Raw genomic sequence first — 20,505 nt, 5'->3', positions numbered from 1 at the left:
CTACCAAATTCACGGCCATGAAAAAAGCATCACGGACGGTGAAATCTGGTCTCCTCGCGTAAATCTGGTTTTTTGTGTGCTTTTACCCTATACTATACAGATTTCATGGGGGAGACCAGCGTTTCTCAAATTGGGGGTCCTGACCCAAAAGGGAGTTGCAGGGGGGGGGTCACAAGATTATTTTAGGGGGGTTGCAGTATTGCCACCCTTACTTCTGCACTGATTTCAGAGTTGGGTGGCCGGAGAGTGGCGGCTGCTGACTGAGGGCCCAGCTCTGCAGCCAGCAGCACAGAAGTAAGGGTGGCAATACCATACCATGCCATCCTTACTTCAGAGCCACTGCCACACCAGCAGCACAGCCTTCAGAGCTGGGCTCTCGGCCAGCAGCTGCCGCCCTCCAGCCACCCAGCTCTGAAGGCAGGGCCGCCACCAGCAACAGCAGCACAGAGGTAAGGGTAGCAGTAACGCAACCCCCCTACATAACCTTGTGACCCCCCCCCCACACAACTCCTTTTTGTGTCAAGACCTCTACAATTACAACAACATGAAATTTCAGATTTAAATAGCTGAAATCATTAAATTTAGGTTTTTTAAAATCCTATGTCCGTGAAATTGACTAAAATGGACTGTGAATTTGGTAGGGTCCTAGGCATAAGACCTAACACCATGAATTGTATGGAAAAGCAAACATGAAGCTAACAGATCGATCTTTGGAGGTGGAGCATGTTACATATGAAGTCAGATGTAAATAAAACTGTTATACCATTCCCTTGGTCCATGCTGAACAAAGTAGCTGAGCTAACAAAGGTATAACTGAATTATCCAGCCAACTGTTGTTTATCTTCATCTATGATGAAATCAAGGATGGTGCTAATCTTGTTAGCCACTGATCTTACACTTGACAGAATTTTCTTTCTGTGGTATAATTTTGGGATAATGTTTGTTCTCTTTACCATTTCAAGACCAATATCACTGGAAACTTAGTTTCTCTTTAAATTTCGTTCAGATACCAAGCTCAGTTTAAAAAAGTTGAAGAACGAGTTTTATTAATAGGAATACAAACATTCTTCTGTTTTGACACTGAGAAGCCACATTCCTTGCAGTGGTCAGAAACGATTTGGTTTCTATTGTTTAGAGAATGCCGAATGTGAATGTCTGCTTGGTGAAATTATGCATAGAGTTGCTGTCTGTACTACTGACCACATGAAACAAGCTAAGGCAATTTCATACCATTGAGCCATAAGTTAGACCCAATTTTTAAAACCCCTTAAAACTGTATTAGCGATAGAGGTCATTAGATGATGCAACTCATTTATGGAATTTTAACTAACACCTCATTTTCTGCTTCACAGGGTTTGCTTAATGGCATGTACGCTTACACACCCTGGAGATACTGTTTGATAGGCTTTACAAACACAATCATTAGGATGCAGTAATTAAAAGGTAAAATACCAGTGAATTTATGGACTATCAAGAGTTCTGTAACATAAATAAGTTGTAATAAGCAGAGAGAGGGAAAGCCCTTAAAATAAAAGAAACTGAGATTAAACTTGAATGCTCTACAGATGTGGTTCCCAAACTTTTTAGTACTGCAGCTTTCTTACAAATATTTAAAAACTTGGTGGCTTCCCACAACCAAATGTCTTTTTTTTTTTTTTAACCAACTCAGGACACTAGATTCAAGAGAGACACTATAACCTGGACAGTTTGGGGACTTTATTCAACCATATACAGTTTGTTTAAAGATATAATCTAATCTAATCCATGTTTTTAAAACTATAATTAAAAATATGGATTTTGGGGTGTGTTTGGACATAGTCCAAGATTTTAGTGAAAATATTGGGTCTGTTTCAAACTGCACAGTTTGCCTGATGTTTGGTTGACTCTCTGATAGCACCAGCCATAAGTCATTTTTCAAAATTTAAATTATTTCTGTGTTTAGTTTTCACAGAAATCATTGCTGAAAGCCCAGACTCACCGAGTATGTTTACACTGCACTTACACACCCACCGCTGGCCTGGGTCAGCTGACTTGGGCTTGCACAGCTCGAGTTGCGGGACTAAAATTGAGGTGAGACATTCGAGCTCTGGGACTCTCCCCCTTGTGGGGTCCCAGAACTTGGGCTCCAGACTGAGCCCAAACGTCTACACCACAATTTTACAGCCCTGTTGCCCGAGCCCTGCGAGCCTGAGTTAGCTGACATGAGACAGCCACGGGTGTTTAATTGCAGTGTAGACACACCCACAGAGATGAATGGAAGCAGCACTTTTATAGCTTCTACTGAGTTTTTCATACCCTCCTTTAACAGAATCCAGAATTCCTGCTTTGTTAGATTTGAAAACTTGGTCTTGAGTGTGTGATCAGTTGTCTATTCCAAGAGATTTTCTTGAGCACGGAAGCTTGAGGTTGGAATGGAGTCAACTGTTATCGAGAATGGGATTTGAATCCAGTTGATATTTGGAGATTCATGTTCAATTCCAGAAAAATATTCATCAAAAAGGGAATACAATCCAGACACATGAGCTAATATTTGGTCTCTAAGAGGTTTTGATCACATTCACTCTGTTCTTTTTAAAAGTCTGATAACACTGGAAACATCTTGGTAACTCCCTTTTAAACGTAGCATCTCCAAAGACAAAGCTTCAAGAATCCCCTGATTTTCTCTAGTATATTTTCTCAAATATATCTAGTATACTTGTATTCCTTCCTTGAAGTATTAGATTCAGTATGCCAAACATGTCCACCAGGTAATTAACATAGTCAAGTCCACATTTACATATGTAATCTGCAAGGTCTGTTTTCCTAAGGAGGAATATTCTGATTTGGTCACACAATTCAAGGACATGTTGTAACATTTTCCCATGTGACAACCACCTAACTTCACTGTAAAACAGAAGCTGCGTGTGGGCAGAGCTCTTTGCTTCACAAAGAATATTGAAACAATGTGTTCACTGCCCAGGATTTTATAAGTAGGGCCCTACCAAATTCATGGTCCATTTTGGTCAATTTCACCGCCACAGGATTTTAAAAATCGTAAATTTCATGATTTCAGCTATTTAAATCTGAAATTTTATGGTGTTGTAACTGTAGGGGTTCTGACCCAAAAAGGAGTTGTGGGGGGGTCACAAGGTTATTGTAGGGGGGGTTCTGGTACTACTACTCTTACTTCTGCACTGCTGCTGGTGGAGGTGCTGCCTTTAGAGCTGGAGAGCGGTGACTGCTGGCCAGGAGCCCAGCTCTGAGGGTAGCACCGCTGGCTGGGTGCTGCCTTCAGAGCTGGGCAGTAGGCCAACAGCCGCCCTCTCCGGCAACCCAGCTCTGAAGGCAGCAGTGCAGAAGTAAGGGTGGCAATATGTGATTCCCCCCCTAAAATAACCTTATGACCCCCCCTGCAACTTCCTTTTGGGTCAGGACCCCCAATTTGAGAAACGCTGGTCTCCCCCATGAAATCTGTATAGTATAGGGTAAAAGCACACAAAAGACCAGATTTCATGGCGGGAGACCAGATTTCACCGTCCATGACACGTTTTTCATGGCCAGGAATTTGGTATGGCCCTGCTTATAAGATTAACTATTTAAATATTGAGGGCCTCGTGTACTTCAGGTTGCAACTTCTTTGAGCCAAAGCTTGGTGATGAATCATGCAGTGTGTCCAAATTGCTGCTCGTGTCACTTTCTTTACTCATGCTTCAAGCCCACTGTTCTTTCCAGTCATGGCTGCTGCCCCATCAGTGCATAGCCCCACACACATAGCCCAGTTGAGACCTTCATCTACTATGAATTAATTGAGGATTTTGAACATTTCTTCACCAGTTGTTCAGATTGGGATTTCTTTGAGGAAGAGAATTTCTTCAATTACTGTACCTGCTTTGACAAATCTTCACATAACACCGAAGCTGAGCCTGAAGCTTGGCTATGTCTGCAGATTTATCAAGCTGCAATGCAAAATATTAACTCTTCTTCACTTGTTCTATCAACTGGTCCTGGAAGTTCTCTGCAAGAACATCGGTGTGTCGATGGATGGTATTATTTGGCATAGGAATGGTTTTCAGTGTCATGGCTGCATGTTCCCCAATCATAATTCTACACGTCTATTGCTGCTGGAAATCGATGGGACTTGCCAGTGGTGTGTGCTTGTTTGCATTTCGCAATTCACATGGCCGCACCAAAAGGTGATTCTACGGCTTTCTGAGGAACAGTTGCTTCTCTAGACACGACTTTTTTTTTTTTGCCACTTTAATTCTTCTTGTATCTAAAGGGAAAAATCATGGCTCTTGTTTACAGATTCTGGGTGTTTGGTTTCCAAATGTCTCTAGTTTCCCAGGCCTTGCACTCTCAATTACTAACACTTGAAAACAAATGACACGCTGTGGCTGTGGATTTTCCACAGTAATAGCAAGACACAAAAATCCAAACATAACGTAACTATTGTCATAGTATCTACTTTGCTTCCTTTTCTGTTTAACTTTATGAAAATCATCTTCCTCTTCAGCCCAATGATTGTTACATATAGGCTTAGCATTTGGCAAAAATCATTCCATTATAAAGACGAGATGCACCTGTCTCTACCTCAACTGTGGGCTTTCAGCTGAGAGATTTCCAGCTGACTGACTCCTCCAACAGGAAGTCTCTCTGCAGAAGGCTCCCTGCAGGAGAGAAGGGCACAGAGGGTGTGTCTATGCTACAGCTGGGACGAAGTCTCCCAGCCCAGGCAGACAGACTTGTGCTAACTTCACTCCAGATAGCATGCTAAAAATAACGCTGTGGATGTTGCAGCAGGGATGGTCGCTCAGATTAGCCACCTGAATCCAAGCCCACCCGATCCCCTGGATCTGGGCTCCGGGTGCTAGCCCGAGATGCCACCAATGCCACAACATCCACACTGCTATCTTTAATGTGGTAGCTTGAGTTTGCGCGAGCCTGTCTACCCAGGCTGCGAGGCTTGCTCCCATCTGTATTGTAGATATACACAGAGAGACTCCCAGCCCTGGCGGCAGCAGCAGCATAAGAAGCAGAACCCTTAGTTAAAACACGGGTGATTTTTAAGGCAAGTTTAATAGTCTCTTAACTAGAAAACAAAAAATGGGCGTAGCAATTCCATTTTACTCCCAAACACTCATGGGGTCCTCATGAACCCTTTGTGGCTCCCCAAGGGAGTTATGGCTCAGAGTTTGGAAAGCACTGTGTAGATTAACACCCTTTTGGAAGTATTCCTGTAGTCCTCACTTCATCTCTCTATTCCCAAAGGAAAATATCTGAGGTACAGAAGAAGTAAAGAGAGAAGCCAAGAATCTGTGCGAGGTTGCTGTCAAGCTCTTTACCAATGGAAATGTTATTAATCTAAAACCAATACCAGGATGGCTCTGTTGTCTAAGAGGCCAAATGAAAAAAGGATTGCTAGAAGGAAGATTGAACACCAACTTCAAATTCTGGCCCATTGTTGCCATATAGTTGCTTTGGGTGCTCATGGTCACTGAAAATTTTAACTTTTGGATAAACTATTTGTTATTATCTTTTGCAGATTAGAGTGGCTGCTTGTTTGATGTAACTGACTTTGTATTCAAGAAATCATATGTTGATACAACATATACTGCACAGTTAAAGAATCTTTTGCAAATAATTTCTCCTCAGACCTCTACATGCATCAGAAAAATACTCAGACCGTTACATGGCTAAAGAAAAAGGGCTGTCTCCCTAAAGAGTTAACAAATTCAACAATTTGCCAAGCAGAGGAGCAGAATAGCTGTTGTCTACTGACCCACAGCCTAATAGTGGCAAGAATAAATGTCATCTTAAATCACGGTTTGCCAAATCAGTGAATGTGCAGGTCCCCTGCCTTAAATCAAGAACTGAGGCATACCTTTATGTACAGTAGGGTAAAGGCTAACAGATTTAAGTCTGTTCCATTAATCTTCTATTTCTGAAAGCTCAAAGTAACTACTGTAACTCCCACTGGATAAATAAAATGTTACTTTCGCTGTAGAGCTTCATGTCAGATGGCTACAAATTACACAAAGATGCAATTTTTGGAAGAATTCTGATCCTGACAATGAAAACGAATAATGGACAAAGCCCACTGGTCCAAGTACACTAGAAAATATCCAGTAAGAAACAGACCTGCATTGGTAGAGGCCTCTCTGAATCCCAGCTTTGCATGGTTTTAGCACCACATCCTGGTCCCACTGAGGTCAATAAGAGCTTTGTCATTGACTTCAAGAGGATCAAGATTTGGGACCTCGTCCAGTACAGCATAAAGCAGTTATTATAATCTTACTCATAACACAATTACTCAGTGGAGCTTTAGAAAGTGGACTAGGATATAAAAATGGCAATTTAATGCAACAGAATCCTATCAGGAAGACTCTGGAATGGAAATAGAGAACACTCTAATTGTATCAGATAGATACTGAGACTTGCAGCTCACTCATAAAACACTAGCACATGAATCTTGGGCAGAAGAGGAGTGCCACACGCAGGTCCGGGATGAACAAGGAGCAATGCTGACAGACTCCAAAGAGAGCTTTCTTTAGTTCTCCTCAGTCAGAAGACAGAGGCTGGGATTCAGGGCCTGGAAAGCATGGATGGAAGGGATTTAATAGTAAACAGCAGCAGTAATATTTACCACTTCTACAAACTTGCAATAACTAGGGGGATTCTTGGGGCTCTTTCAGGCACACAGATATCTCCATAGGAGCAAAACACTTTTACAGTGAGTTTCTATAGTGAATGGGAAGTAAACACTGAGGCTGCACTGATGTAGTGCTTCCATGCAGACCCTACCTATGCCAACAGGAGGGATTCTCCTAAGGGTGTAGGTAGTCCACCTCCTCAAGCGGTGTGGATTTTTCACACACCTGAACGATGTAGTTATAATGACCTAATTTCCTAGTGTAGACCAGGCCTAAGTGAAATTCACATAAATACCTTCACATGTTTCAATGTGAACACGAAAAGTTCCAACCAACTGCACGTTATGAAGGAACAAGTACAATTACATTTGAAAAAGCAAAACACATTCATACATTACACACGTTCATAGATTCCAGGCCAGAAGGGAACATTATGATCATCTAGTCTGACCCCTGTATAACACAGCCCATTGAATTTTACCCAGTGATTTCTAAATGCAACAAATCGTCTAAAATAATGGCCCAGTGACCATGGGCACCTTCTACTGTGAGGAAGGGAACCAGTGGAAAATCCACGCCTCATGTGTGCTTCCAACATGCTCTCTATCTGCATTCCTAATCCACCCCTGAATGTTGGACCTAGCTGCATCTCCTCTGCAACTGCCAACATGCCTTCTCTCCCCAACTTTACATAAATAACTGCAAAAGGAGCACCCACTCAACATGCCCCTAGCTGGTACGCTGCTAGTCTGTGGGAGGCAGTCCTTGCTTACAGCCCTCCCCGCTGTTCACCATTTTCCTGTCCCCCTCACCATTTTCTACCTTCATAGTCCCTCCAATAACCTGCACAGATAGTCCCCCCTCCCAGCTGCAGCATCAGACCCACCTCCGGATCAGCAACTGATCCCCAATCAGGATTCCCCAACTGCATATCCCTACACTCTACCCACTACCCATCACTCAGCAACAATCCAGTACTACTCCCCCTCGGTACCATCACCCACTTTTCCCTACCTAGTCTTGACTATCCTAACTCCTACACACAGAGTGCTGATCCCTCAATTTACAACTCAACGCTCCCAATTCCCTGCCACAACATTCCCATGCTGAGAGCAAGTGAAGGTTCAGCAAGTCCCTCTGTCCTCCACCTTGTCCCTCGACTAGCAAATGTGGGCAGTACCTGATCAAAATATATAAAATGATGACTGATGCAGAGAAAGCAGGTCAGGAGCATCTGTTCTTCATCTCTGATATCTCAAGAACAAGGGAACATTCAATGAAATTAAAAGGCTGCAAACTCAGAACTGATCAAATGAAATATTTTTTCACACTGTGCATATTTAGACTCTGGAACTCACTGTCACAGGAGGTTAAAAAAATTAAAATTCTGTCTCTGTTTGGAGAATAAGAGGAAAGACCAAATTCTGTATAGGCAAATGAAACCTAAGAAAAAAGCCAGGGTTTTTGACACATGCTGACACAATTTGTATTGAAGTTTAGCAATGATACTGTTGCAAACGGCAAGGATCTACTGTGGGAACAAATATTTTATTATTATTATTAATAACTAATAATTTTGTAATCTAACTCAGTTGAATCATTTGAAATGAAAAATAGACCAAACACACCAGAAAAAGCAGAGCAACTCCACAAATTCCTCTCCACAATATTGCAGCATGCTCATACCCCAGATTCATTGCAACATTGTCCCTCTCTATCTTGTGTTCAAAAAGCAAAGCATTATGTTATTGTGGCACATGCAGATCTTTTTTTTTTTTTAACTATAATGAAAAAAATATCTACATTATTTCACAGTTAACATGTTATGCTGGTGCAAAATCTTGAAATCCACAGTTAAATGCAATGGTTCCACCTGAATGAATATGAATAGACTTGGGGATGCTGTGCTGCTTACCTGTGGAGAGTTGGGCAGGGAAAGGATTCATTTCTTTGTCTACCATTTTCTGGTACAAAGCTCTCAGACTGAATGGCTCCACAGTGAAAGGTAAAGTCCCAGTCAACATAGCATACATATTCACTCCACTGAAAAGAGAAGCAGAGAAGAAACAGTTAAGGAACTAAAAGTATGCCATCAGGAGTGGGGAAAGGCATGTAGGAAAGCGTAGACGTTGTAGTTATCTGCAATACTTTCACTTTAATGTTCAACAACTGTAAAAATAATGTGCAACTTTCATTTCTCTAGGGTCCTCAGAACCTTTGGAATAGGAGCCTGATTCTACTGCTGCTCTGCATGGGGAATGGTCACTGATGTCAGTGGGAGTTTCACATAAAGGTCCCGATCCAGAGCCAATGCCAGTGGAAAGACTCCCACGGATATCGATGGACTTTGGATCAGGCCCATAAAGCAGCTCTCTAACAAGAGCTGAAGAATTCTTGGTATTAACTCCCCAAAACTGGCCAATTCACTGATGAAAACTCGGTTACGTTTCGTCTATTTCTCCTCACTCCTAAAAGGGCCTTTAAATTAAATTCCCTTTGAGAATTTACTTTTTCCATTTTGCTGGCAATCTCAGTAACTCGTGCGCAGCATAGAAATGAAGTCAGTGTATTATAAGGTGTCATACTCCATAGCAATAGTGTGGTTAAATTCAGGGAAGGCTAGGCGCTAACTATATTTTTTCTTACATTAAAAAAAAATATTGGCACAGGATGTTTTTGCTGGTAAAGGTTAACGGTTTAGAAGAATGGCAGCCTTCTAATTGTCTGCATTTCAATCACAGTAAGAGCTTCTGCATTCCACAGTGCTGGTAACCTTATCCCTGCTGTAGACGGATGACCCTGTGCAGGAGTGAGAGATTAAGTAGCTGTATGATAGTTTAGCTCTGGATCTCCTCAGAGCAGAGACTACAAATTAGGCTCCGACTTATAAAGCTCTTTAAAAATGGTTAGTTGTAAAAAGATATGATTGGATCAAATTCAGCCCTGGTGCACTGACGTCAATGGAGTTATATAAGAAATTAACCCATTGTACATAAGCATACATTTGACTATTCTCTTACTGTTATGTATATCTATGGTCTATCCCTCTTAGCAGTATTAATACCTAGATAACACTTTACATTTTCAAAGGGCTATAAAAAGTTAATTAGTGAATGCTCACAATTCAGGCATGTAAGTTTTATGACCCCAATTTACTGACAGGGAAACGGAGTCACGGAGAGGTTAAATGGTTTGCCTGAGGCTGCACAGCCAGTCAGTAGCAGAGCAGGGCTAGAACTTCTACTGCTCAGGAAGGCAGTACCTCTTTAATGTTTGACCTTATGCCACTTTTCCCACTTCTTCCTGCTCATGGATTACAACTGTGTTTATTTCCAACCAGGAGAAGAAACAAGTGTCCGTATATACAGCTGACAGCACATATGGGCCAACAGGTGGGCAAATAGAGGAGTGCAGTCCAAGCCTTTCCAGTAACGCAGACACATTTGCTCCAAAACATCTTTAGTATTCCCCTACCTCAGGCAATGGACTCTTTTGTCTGCACTGTATGGACATTAAAAATCTCACAACATTTCTTGTATTTGTATGAGAAAAGGCTTGTCCAAGTTTCCTCAGCTGAAATGTCTTCTCCCTTTACTATTATGTTCTTTATACAGCGATCTGGGTAGTTTCCAGCCTTCATGCCAGAGCTGACTGTATATAATATATGGATTTAGTGGGAGAGTTGGAGATCCTTAGGTGTAAAAGGAACTACATACAGTATATTCTATGCCCTTCAGTGTAAAAACCATATCTTCCTCTGTGTTTGGAAAGTTTTTAGCACATTTTCAGCTCCTCCAAATCTAAATAATCAATATAAAATATAATAAAGTCCATTTTCTAATCCAGATGTCCCCCAAGCAGTGGGTCATGCTATTCCTAGAGAATTGGTTGATCACAGTAACCAAACACTTTAATATATCTGATATGATCTACAGTAAAAAAAATAAAAATAAAAAATTAGCTGTTACAAGCTACATAACTCACATGGACCAAACGTCTATTTTGGGACCATATTTTTTCCTTGCAAGAAGTTCTGGGGCTGCATAGGCGGGGCTGCCACACTGTGTGCTGAATGGATCAGAGTAACCCAAGATACCCGCACAGTTGCTCAAGCCAAAGTCTGTGAAAAGGAAAGAAATACTAGATAATACACACACATGCACTGAAACATTAGTGAAAAGAATATAGTTTTTCCAGACATATGCAGTCTACTGCCATAATAAGAAATCATCCTGAAAAAGAACTTTCAAGAGTCAGCTACCTTTATGGATTGAAAGAGTAGAAGATTTTGTCAAGTAATTTTTTAATTTATTGGAGAAACAAAACTTAGGATACATTCTGTTGTCAGATGCACACTTGCAACGGCGTGATTTCAATGGGTTTTGCAGGCGTACAGCTGAGAGCAGAATTTGGCCTGCATGTGCATGTGTATGGGGCAGAAGATGACCTTAAGATTGTCAAATATTTTATATTATTGCAAAACGTTGCTAAAAGGCAAAGTCTAAATCTTAGAGCTTCAAACTTTTTCACTAAATCGTGTAAATGAGCCGTCAACCTTAACAAGAGGTTTTGCTTTCTAGGGCTGTGGTGGTAATATATAAACACAAGGTTGCAGAGTCAGCACTCTGACTCTGAAATGGCAAATAGGGAAAAATATGGGTGGGAAAACAAATTGGGGTTTTTTTGTTTAGGTTTTTTGTTTGTTTGAAGTAATGTATTTGTAGCCCTTAGCGATATATGATCTATCCATGTAAAGTCTCCATTTCCAGTTGAATGTTTTGATTTGATTCATGCTTCTTACAAATTCCCAGAATGCATACAACGCATATGGATCTCAGGGTGATTTAAATGAATCAGTTTAGACAGGAAAACTGAATAATGCCTAGGAAAAAATAAAGTTATAAAGATTAGCATGTGAGCTGAAGTGTCTAAGTGAATGCACACGAATACTTTCCACTTGACTGACTATTTGGGAGGAAGGCAAGCACAGAATACATGTGCACTATGCTACATTTGAGCTTTCAAAATGTGCTGGAGGGAGTCTGCAGGAGCACATTGTTAAAACTGAAGGAAGGGTTGGGACTATTTCTTGCCTATGATGGAATCCTACCCTGTCTGGATACTGATTAATCATCCCTGCCAAAGATGACTAATCCCTGGAGTTTATACAAATACTTCTGAATATTCTCGTTGTTGTTGTTATTATTATTTTGTGCATAGACTGGACCAGATTACGTCAAGTGTAAGATAGTTATAAGATTCCTAGGAAGGATACCTCCATAGACCCATACAAGGTCAGGGATGGTGTAGACTGTATTTGGTCCTGCCATGAGGGCAGGGGACTGGACTCGATGACCTCTTGAGGTCCCTTCCAGTCCTAGAATCTATGAATCTATGAATAAGGTCTTACCCTACCACAACCCTGCCCTTTCAAACTGCACAACTTTAACACTGTGCTTTACTGACAAAATACTTAATGAGTCAGATTCTCAGCAGGTGTAAATCAGCACCACTCCACGACACTCAATGGACCTGTGCCATTTTACACTAGCTGAGGATCTGATGCACCATATTTGTTTAAACTATAAACACGTCCAGGGAGTTAACTAAATATAAGGTGGTTTGCACAGTGATGCTGTGTCCTTCCTTAGCTGTGCTTACTGAAACAAAAACTCTTTCCTTGCAGAAAACAAATGAGTAGATTCCCCAGTTCTTCACTCTTCCTTTCTTTGCACTACCAAGAGGTGTGCCTTGGACAGGGATTTTATCACAGACTAAAGGGGAACATTTTTGAAGAAGCTCTTTGTTAAAATATTGGTAGTATATGCACTGGGCTTTTAAATAAATATTTACTTTTGATCTTAATGACAGAATGTAATTGGCACTAACACTGATAATTGTAATACTGGTATTGTCTTTATCCAATATCTTTTGTAACCTTTGCTGTTTGCAGAATTAAGATCAAAGACCATCATTGGTTCCTCAGAGTAAAAGGCGAAAGATTTACATGAGCTGAAGAGAAACCAGTTGACATGAGGAAACTCCCTCACTGTTCCTCTTAATGCTGAACCAGGGAACCATCACATTACACTTCTATGTTGTAACACCTTCAGGAACACAATAGTGAGCTCAGCATATGGGCTACTGATTAAACGAGACTATTCCAGTGATGGGAATGTTACTAAATAACAGGGCCATTAGTACTCTCAGACATTCAATATAAGAACTTATGGGTTAATTCAGCCCTTGTGCAAGCAGGCAACGCTGCAGCAACTTCAGTGGAGCTGCATCCACTTACACTAGAGCTGCTTTTGGCCCATTATTTCTTGAACAGAATGCCAACCTGTGGTACCAAGAATGCCCCAAGCCCCATAATTAGCATTATGATTGTGTCTTTATCAGATACCTCTGATCAAGGGCTGCTGGCTATAGAGAAGCACATTTCTTTCACCCAGACCTCAAAAACCTACTTCTCAGATCTGAGTCTTAGCAAGCAGCTGACAAGGGCGACACTTCATGCAATAAAAGGAATATGTATAACAGAATATAACCAGTGCACTTAATACAAATCACTAACAACTTACTTTAAATCATCTTAATATGTAGCAAAGAAGAACTGACAAAATCAGAAGCCATCATTCTGGCAGTGTGATGCAGAACAGGAGGCAGACTCAAGGAATTAAGCTCTCGTTTGTATGCGTGAGTAAGCAGAGGCATTCTGTTACTGAGATAACTTGTATTAAGTTCCTTAGGGCAGGCACTGTCTTTGTCTGTGTTTTGTATAATACCAAGCACACTGGCACCTAATACAGAATGTAATTCTTATGTTGATCAAAGTAAAAAATAAATAAAAAATGTTTTGGTTAATTGAAGAGCAATGACCTAATACAGTCATCTGATTTCGAAAGTTCCTGTCATGCATTCCCATGGGAACTGAATTCCCAGAGTCCTATTCCACATCAGACTGCAGTCCCTGCCCCAAGGAGCTTACCATAAGTTATCTTAGTAGCTGAACATCTCTGCATATTCACGCATAGAAAGGAGAGCTTCATTCTCCAAATCAGACTCATTGCCACTCAGAAGCCCTTGCTGGAAAGCATCCGTACAATGACAGCCTCCGCCGAGAGACCTTTCATAGTTATGGTAATATAAAATATTTCATTATCATGTATCATCTAAATGAGAGAGTGTGCAGGGGAGCCGGGAGGGGCAGATTCTCTCAACACAAGTCAGCCGGTAGAGAACTCCTCCTACACAGAAAAGTTCCTCTGCTTGCAGAAGGCTGGCAGAGGCAGCTCTGCTGCCAGCTGCCCCCTTTAAGGGAAATGTGAGGGCATGGCCGGGGCAGGACAGGGTGGAGGCATGGCACGAATCTCCACTACACTCAATCCTCCACTTGGTGTAAGTTAGAGCTGCCTCTGTGCCCTAACCTGCACCTGGGCCGGGGATCCTGAATCAGGAGCTGCAACCAGTTCCCTGTGGTCCCTCTTCTCTGTTCCACCCAAACGTAGCTCCAATGGAATGAATCAATAGACTTTTTTCAACCTTTTTTCATTTGTGGACCCCTAAAAAATTTCAAATGGAGGTGCGGACCCCTTTGGAAATCTTAGACATAGTGGGTCTGTGGACCACAGTTAAAAACCACTGCCATAAGGATTTCAGAACAAAATTTTCAGAAATACTTGTCTGTGTGTTGTGACAGGTATGGCAATTTCCTGCATTATCCAGGACAAACCTTACTGAATTAAGTTTAAGTATCTTAGGAGCTCATTGTATTAAAAATGTTTGTGTTGTTGTGGGATTGTATGTAACTTGTCTAGGACACAGGACTAATCCAAACCTTGGAAAGTGTTATGAGCTTCAAAGGACTCCTAAATAATGGGTTAAGACAAGAATGAGCTGTTAGTTGAGTAGGTTTCCTAGGAAATACTTTGGAGGAGGGAAATGCAAATACCCACCTCCTGACCTGATCTTTTGAGTTTCACCATGGGGATGAGACCTTTGTCTATGAATCACCTATTCCCAGGACCAAAAGGCCCAAACAACATAAAGGAGTAACTCACGGATTCATGGGAGTGCTTGTTCTGAGCTAAAGGAGTTATGAATGGGTAACCACAGGAAAACCCCTGGGTAAGGTTTGAAGCACTGCTCACCAGCCAGAACCCTTGTTGGAGTGAGGGGGTGATCTCTGGTAAGCTGATTAGTATGCATGTAGGTTCTTTTATTGTTTTTAATCCATTTTCTCTGTAGTGCTTTTACCTTAAGAGTAAATGTGCTTGATTAGAAAGAGCCGTGTGGTAACTAATGTGGCAATTACACTGTGTATTGTCTCTGAAGAAAAAAGTAAAGCAGGCTGGCTTAGGTGCCTGACTTTGCTAGGGAATTTATAGTGAAGGCAGGGAGCTGTGTGGCCTGGAGATACCCTCGTCAAGAGGAAGAGAGACACATGTCTCCACCCAAGAGAGTCAACAGCTGGGGAGCCGGAAGCCTGAAAGTGGACGTCCTTGTTGGACGATAGAGGGGGAATACAAGTGCAGTTGCCCTGAACTGGTGTTGCTAAGGTATCAGGACCATCACTACAGGTGTCATATAAAGAATTGTTCAGAGGAGACACATTAGCCAACAAATTGGTGGATAACTTAAAAGATAACTCATGTCTGTTTTGGATTACTTCATCAAACGGTGGCCTTCTCAAGAAAATTAAATCCGAGGATTTCCTTACAGAATAGGAGAACCTGAAACAAGGGGTTTCAGCTAACTTGTGATACAATGTAGCTGTTTGGATTGACTGCAAATCTGCTTTTACTTTTAGTCTAATAAACTATTAGTCTAATAAAAAGCTCTTTATGTTTTATAACATATACAGTTGGACAATGGGATTTAATTGCCTTGTTTTAAAAACACATACTGAGTACAATCTGCTACTGTTAAGATGCTGTCAGTTGTGAGGACTAGAGAACAATTTATTTTAATGCTAGCTAGTCTAAGGAAGATCTAAACATCTCCTTTCCTATCCTTTCCATGCCACCCACTGTGAAGAGACCTTACTTATGCAACTGAAGCAAGTAAGACTGTGGAAACAGTTTGGAAATTTTTTCTTTTGTTTTGGCACACCAGTTTTATATTGTATATGAATCATCTGACTGTGTCTGTATTTGGATGTCAAGTGTATGTACTGTTGGGTAATCAAACCCCGAATAACAAGAAAATTATATAAATTCTTTAAATCCATCAGATATTCTCATTACAGTGTTACAAACCATCTGGTCTCACTTAGCTGCTAAACTGAGATAATGGGTGGTATCCATCATTACTGATGAATGATTCATGGTAACATATCAATATCCTCTTGACCTGCAATTGAGGCAATGCAACATTTTGTTTTGCTATTATCTTTCCAGAGTTACTTAATTCATTAAAATGTAGTGACTAACAAGTCATGGCCATTTTTCAAAACACCGAATTTCTAAGTGGATTTTGGATATTTTAAAATACATTAGTAGTCCCTTCTTGTTTGCACAGAGATGTGTATCGTTCATATAGATGAACTGGCTCGCCTTTTGACCTAAGTTTAGTCAATGCTTTTCATCAAGTCTGAGATGATGAAACCTCTCTTTCAAAGACAGAGTGAAAGAAAGAATCTGGCTTCTAAGTAGACAACTAAAGATACTGCTGCTGGAAAATGTGTAGGCATGGAAATAAATAAACAGATGTTCTTTAATAAGGGGCATATTTTCCTTTCAATGCCCACATTAACATTAATGGGAGTTACACACAGGCAGTGAGAGAAGAACATATTCATAGACGATTAATCTACAATGTCTGCAGGACTTGAATGAATTGAGCACTGCCTACAATGCGTGCCGTAATACAATCAAGAGCCCCTTGTTGATTTTATTTTTAAAAAAAAGCTTCTAAATCAATTTCTCATCTGACTTCAGCAGAAGCATGTGCATCTGGGGGCAGAATCCAGCACTTAATAAATATGAAATTAACAGGGTAAAACAAATTATTTTTGTGGGATCACTTCGGTAATCCTCACTCTGGCAATGCTCCCACTGATTTCAATAGCAGTTTTGCCTAAGTAAAAACTGCTGGATCGGACCTTTAATAAATAAATCTGAATTCACTGGAACATTTTTCACAGAGTGCTTTTAGCAACAGCTTGGATGCTATTTGCACTCTCTCAGCATCTCTCTGTAACACCATTATGTGTTGTCACGTGGAGGATTGTGAAGACTCAAAAATTCCCTTTATATGATTGCACAGACTTCTGTTATTGGAATTGCCAAAAGAGTTTCATACCAATAAGCTTGATATTGTTGTCTTCATCTAGCAACAGATTTTCTATCTTCAAGTCTCTGAAAGAAATAAAATATTTTGAGTGAGCATCTGAAATGATGAAACAACTTTTTGTCATTCTCAACTGTTTTTTTACAAGATTCAGAAATAGTAATAGATATTATGAATTATGGAAGCAGTGGACATGGTTCCATGGTTAAAGCTGAGTTTAGTTTTACACTTAAAGCATTTTGTTACATATAAAGAATACAGTGTTACTCTCCAAAATTACAGCCCTTATCCTTTGGGCCTTAGATTTCTACATCTCATTTCTTCATTGTCTGAGTGCCTGTAGACACAGACTTTCAGAGAGGCTGTCATATGCTTAACAACCAGGTAGATACTGACCACTGGGAATTAACAGGGGCAGTGGTTCCCAAACTTTTTCGCCGCTTGTGCAAGGAAAGCCCCTGGCAGGCCGGGCCGGTTTGTGTACCTGCTGTGTCTGCAGGTTCGGCCTATCGCAGCTCCCAGTGGCCGCAGTTCGCTGCTCCAGGCCAATGGGAGCTGTGGGAAGCGGCGCGGGCCGAGTGACGTACTGGCCGCCACTTCCAGCAGCTCCCATTGGCCTGGAGCAGCGAACCGCGGCCACTGGGAGCCGCGATTGGCCGAACCTGCGGACACAGCAGGTACACAAACCGGCCCGGCCTGCCAGGGGCTTTCCCTGCACAAGCGGCGGAATAAGTTTGGGAACCACTGAACAGGGGCAAAGCACCAGGAAAAAAGTTGATCTGGTATGAAATCAGGAGAAGCAAACAGAATTTCATGCAGTAAAGTGAATTGTCCAGTACTAGACAATACTACATCTCTGAACAGGGAGAGAAATGATTTGGAAGTTAAAAGAAAGTTTTAGGATTAAGACAAAGTATTAGCGAGAAAGAGGTAAGATTTTTTAAAAGGAGAGAGAATTGCTATATGAAATGAAAGCTGAAAATCAGTGAAAAGCAGGCAAAACGCCCACAGAAGGAATAAAAAAGCCACAAAGGTAATTAGAATAACAAGATAAATGAGTGAAAGAATAGAAAGACTAAAAATACATACAACTAAAGACATGTAAAAGAAAGTTTAAGAAAAATAAAAACACATAAAGTAAAAGTGTCACAGACAGAGAGAAAAATAAAGTAGCTAAAAATAGACAGGCTGTACCATAGAGTGCAGTCAGACCTGGTTAATCCATGCTGTTTACCCATATGTCTGCATTCTCAACAGATTTACCGGTAAGTGGTAACTGATCTAGTAGTCCATATGTACCACTAATTTGTTAATCTGAAAGTTTTTTAAAATGCAGCACTGTGAACTAGATCAGTATACTTCTACTTAGGGCTTGCTTACACTAGTGTTTCAAGTGTAGACACTACCTACGCTGACAGGAGGGGTTCTCCCATCACTGTAATTAATCTACTTCCCCAAGAGCAGTAGCCAGGTCGACGAACGAATTCTTCCATTGATCTACCACTGTCTACGTGGGGATTTAGGTTGGCTTAACTACATCGCTCAGGGGGGTGGATTTTTCGTATTCCTGAGTGATGTAGCTGGGTCAAACTAATTTTCTAGTGTAGACTGGCCCTTACCTGGTGAACAACTCAGCATTTTGATAGTGGAAATGATTATTGCCTTTTTTATACCTGAGAGCTGTTCTATTTCTTTTTAATCCTTCTTTGAAATAAAGAACAAAACCCCAAACCAGTAAAATCAGAAACCAAAGCAACACCCACCTCCCTGTCAAATCAAGCCATACCCTCACAATTATTTTTGCTTTCAGGGATGTGGACTCTGAGCGTGTGAATGAGTAAGCCCACTCTGTGTACAATGATCCTGTTCAATATGCATGGAGGAGGTGCATACACACCCTTAGTATCAGTCTTTTTGACAACAATATAGCAAATCTAGAGAGGGGTACGTCTGGAGAATATTTTAAAGGAATATTGTCAATAGAAAGTGGTAGTAACTGAGGTAAGGTCCCCTTCTTGTCCCTATAGTCTGTTTATATTTCAAAGGGATAGTTCCCAAGAATGATTTTTTTCATTAATATTCCATTTTCCATTATTACAAGCATGTCGCTTTTAAAAAGTGATTGAAGTGAGTGGGGTTTTACCTAAGGACACGCTGGATCAGGCCCAGTGAGTGCATGTTTCTTTTTTTAACCTCAGTGGATGAAGCCAAAAGCAACAGCAAAATGACTCTTTTAAAAATATCCAGCTTATTATCTACCAACAAGTGAACTTTGGCTCCAATTAGTTAGACACACATTTCCCATCAAGTAAATTATGTCTGAGGTGCTGCAAAGGGAAGCAGAGTACCCCAGAGGAGCCTTGTCTACACTACATCTTTTTGCTGGAAAATGTCCCACCATTGCTTATGCTGTATCAGTGTTAGCATTAACATAGACAAGGCACCCACCAGCATTTATACCACACAGACCTGCTCTGAGCAGGGTTAGATAACATGGTGCTTAAGGCTCCAGGCAGTCTCTGGCATTTGACCTCTGATGCTTCAATGGAGCTGCAGTGGTGTTAGTAATGATGGGAAATTTTTCAGGAAAAGGGCCACACAGTCAGTGTGGGGCCCTTTCCTAGCAGACAGAGCACTTACAGAATAGAATATTAGTGAATGAATAGGTCAGTGCCTTGGGAGAGGTGGAGTTGACATGCTATTTATCTCATTTTGATCACAGCTGGTTTTATGCCTGGCTTGGGCTCACCCTGCAGGAACAGGATTGACTGTTATTGCATTGAAGTTTCTGTATTGTTTTCTTTTGCTGTGCTCTGTTAATTCTGTTTTGAGTGAATGTGTGTGTCCAAATTATATCTTCAGCTGAGAAAGTTCATGATAATTCATTTGAACTGAGGACACTCATAGCTGTATTTGTAAGAGAGAGTAGGAAAACGTACTGTGCTGATTTACAAAAAGTAAAAAACAAAAATAAAAACAAACACACATCTAATCTACTCTGACTAAGGATGCTTTTAAAATGGCCAACCCACATAGCGCATATACAACTTATGCAGGGACACAGAAACCAATCTGGCCCTGATTGAAATCAATGGGACTACACAGCGTGTGTAAAGTTAAGCACGTGCAGAAATCTTTGCAAGATCAAGGCCCTAGGTCAACATTGCAATTTTTGCGATTTTCACGATTTTGGCATGAGTTTCACACTTTTTGGTGTGTTCCTTAAAGTCCAGGTTCCTGGATTGGTGCATAAGACTACAGGGAAATATCAGTTTTCATGTTTTGGTTTGTTTGTTTTTCCACAAAAGTAAGTTTCCAGCCTTCATGAGTGAAAAGCTTGAACACATGACCTGGGTGCATCCTAAAGGTTCAGAAACCAGGAGACTAAGTAAAAGAACCCAACATTCTTTTTTTAAATCTCCTGATTTTGCAGGGACTGAGCCAACACTTGGTGCTGGCAGTACTGCTAGTTACTAAGGTCTAGAAATGGTAAGACCTTCAGCACAGACCAAGCTCTATTACTGTAATACAGAGAAACAGAGTATACTTATAGTTTCCTGCGCTGTGAAACTATGAACGTGCT

The 20,505-nt window shown here is 41.0% G+C and overlaps 1 protein-coding gene across 1 annotated transcript in view; it reads right to left on the bottom strand.

Annotated features, from left to right (window-relative positions):
• The window catches only part of HUNK (hormonally up-regulated Neu-associated kinase), an 80,374-nt gene that overhangs the window by 21,738 nt on the left and 38,131 nt on the right, over positions 1–20,505 (bottom strand). Inside the window, exons 3-5 of the mRNA XM_065423285.1 lie at positions 16,935–16,990; positions 10,614–10,749; positions 8,545–8,672 (exon numbers count right to left, since the gene is read on the bottom strand). Of these exons, the coding sequence (XP_065279357.1) occupies positions 8,545–8,672; positions 10,614–10,749; positions 16,935–16,990 (320 nt within the window). The remainder of the gene's footprint in view (positions 1–8,544; positions 8,673–10,613; positions 10,750–16,934; positions 16,991–20,505) is intronic.

This window comes from Emys orbicularis, chromosome 1 (assembly GCF_028017835.1).
Source record: "Emys orbicularis isolate rEmyOrb1 chromosome 1, rEmyOrb1.hap1, whole genome shotgun sequence".
In the NCBI taxonomy this organism is placed as follows: Eukaryota; Metazoa; Chordata; order Testudines; family Emydidae; genus Emys; species Emys orbicularis.
Note: the sequence above shows the minus strand (reverse complement) of the source record. Positions and strands in the feature narration are given on the sequence as shown.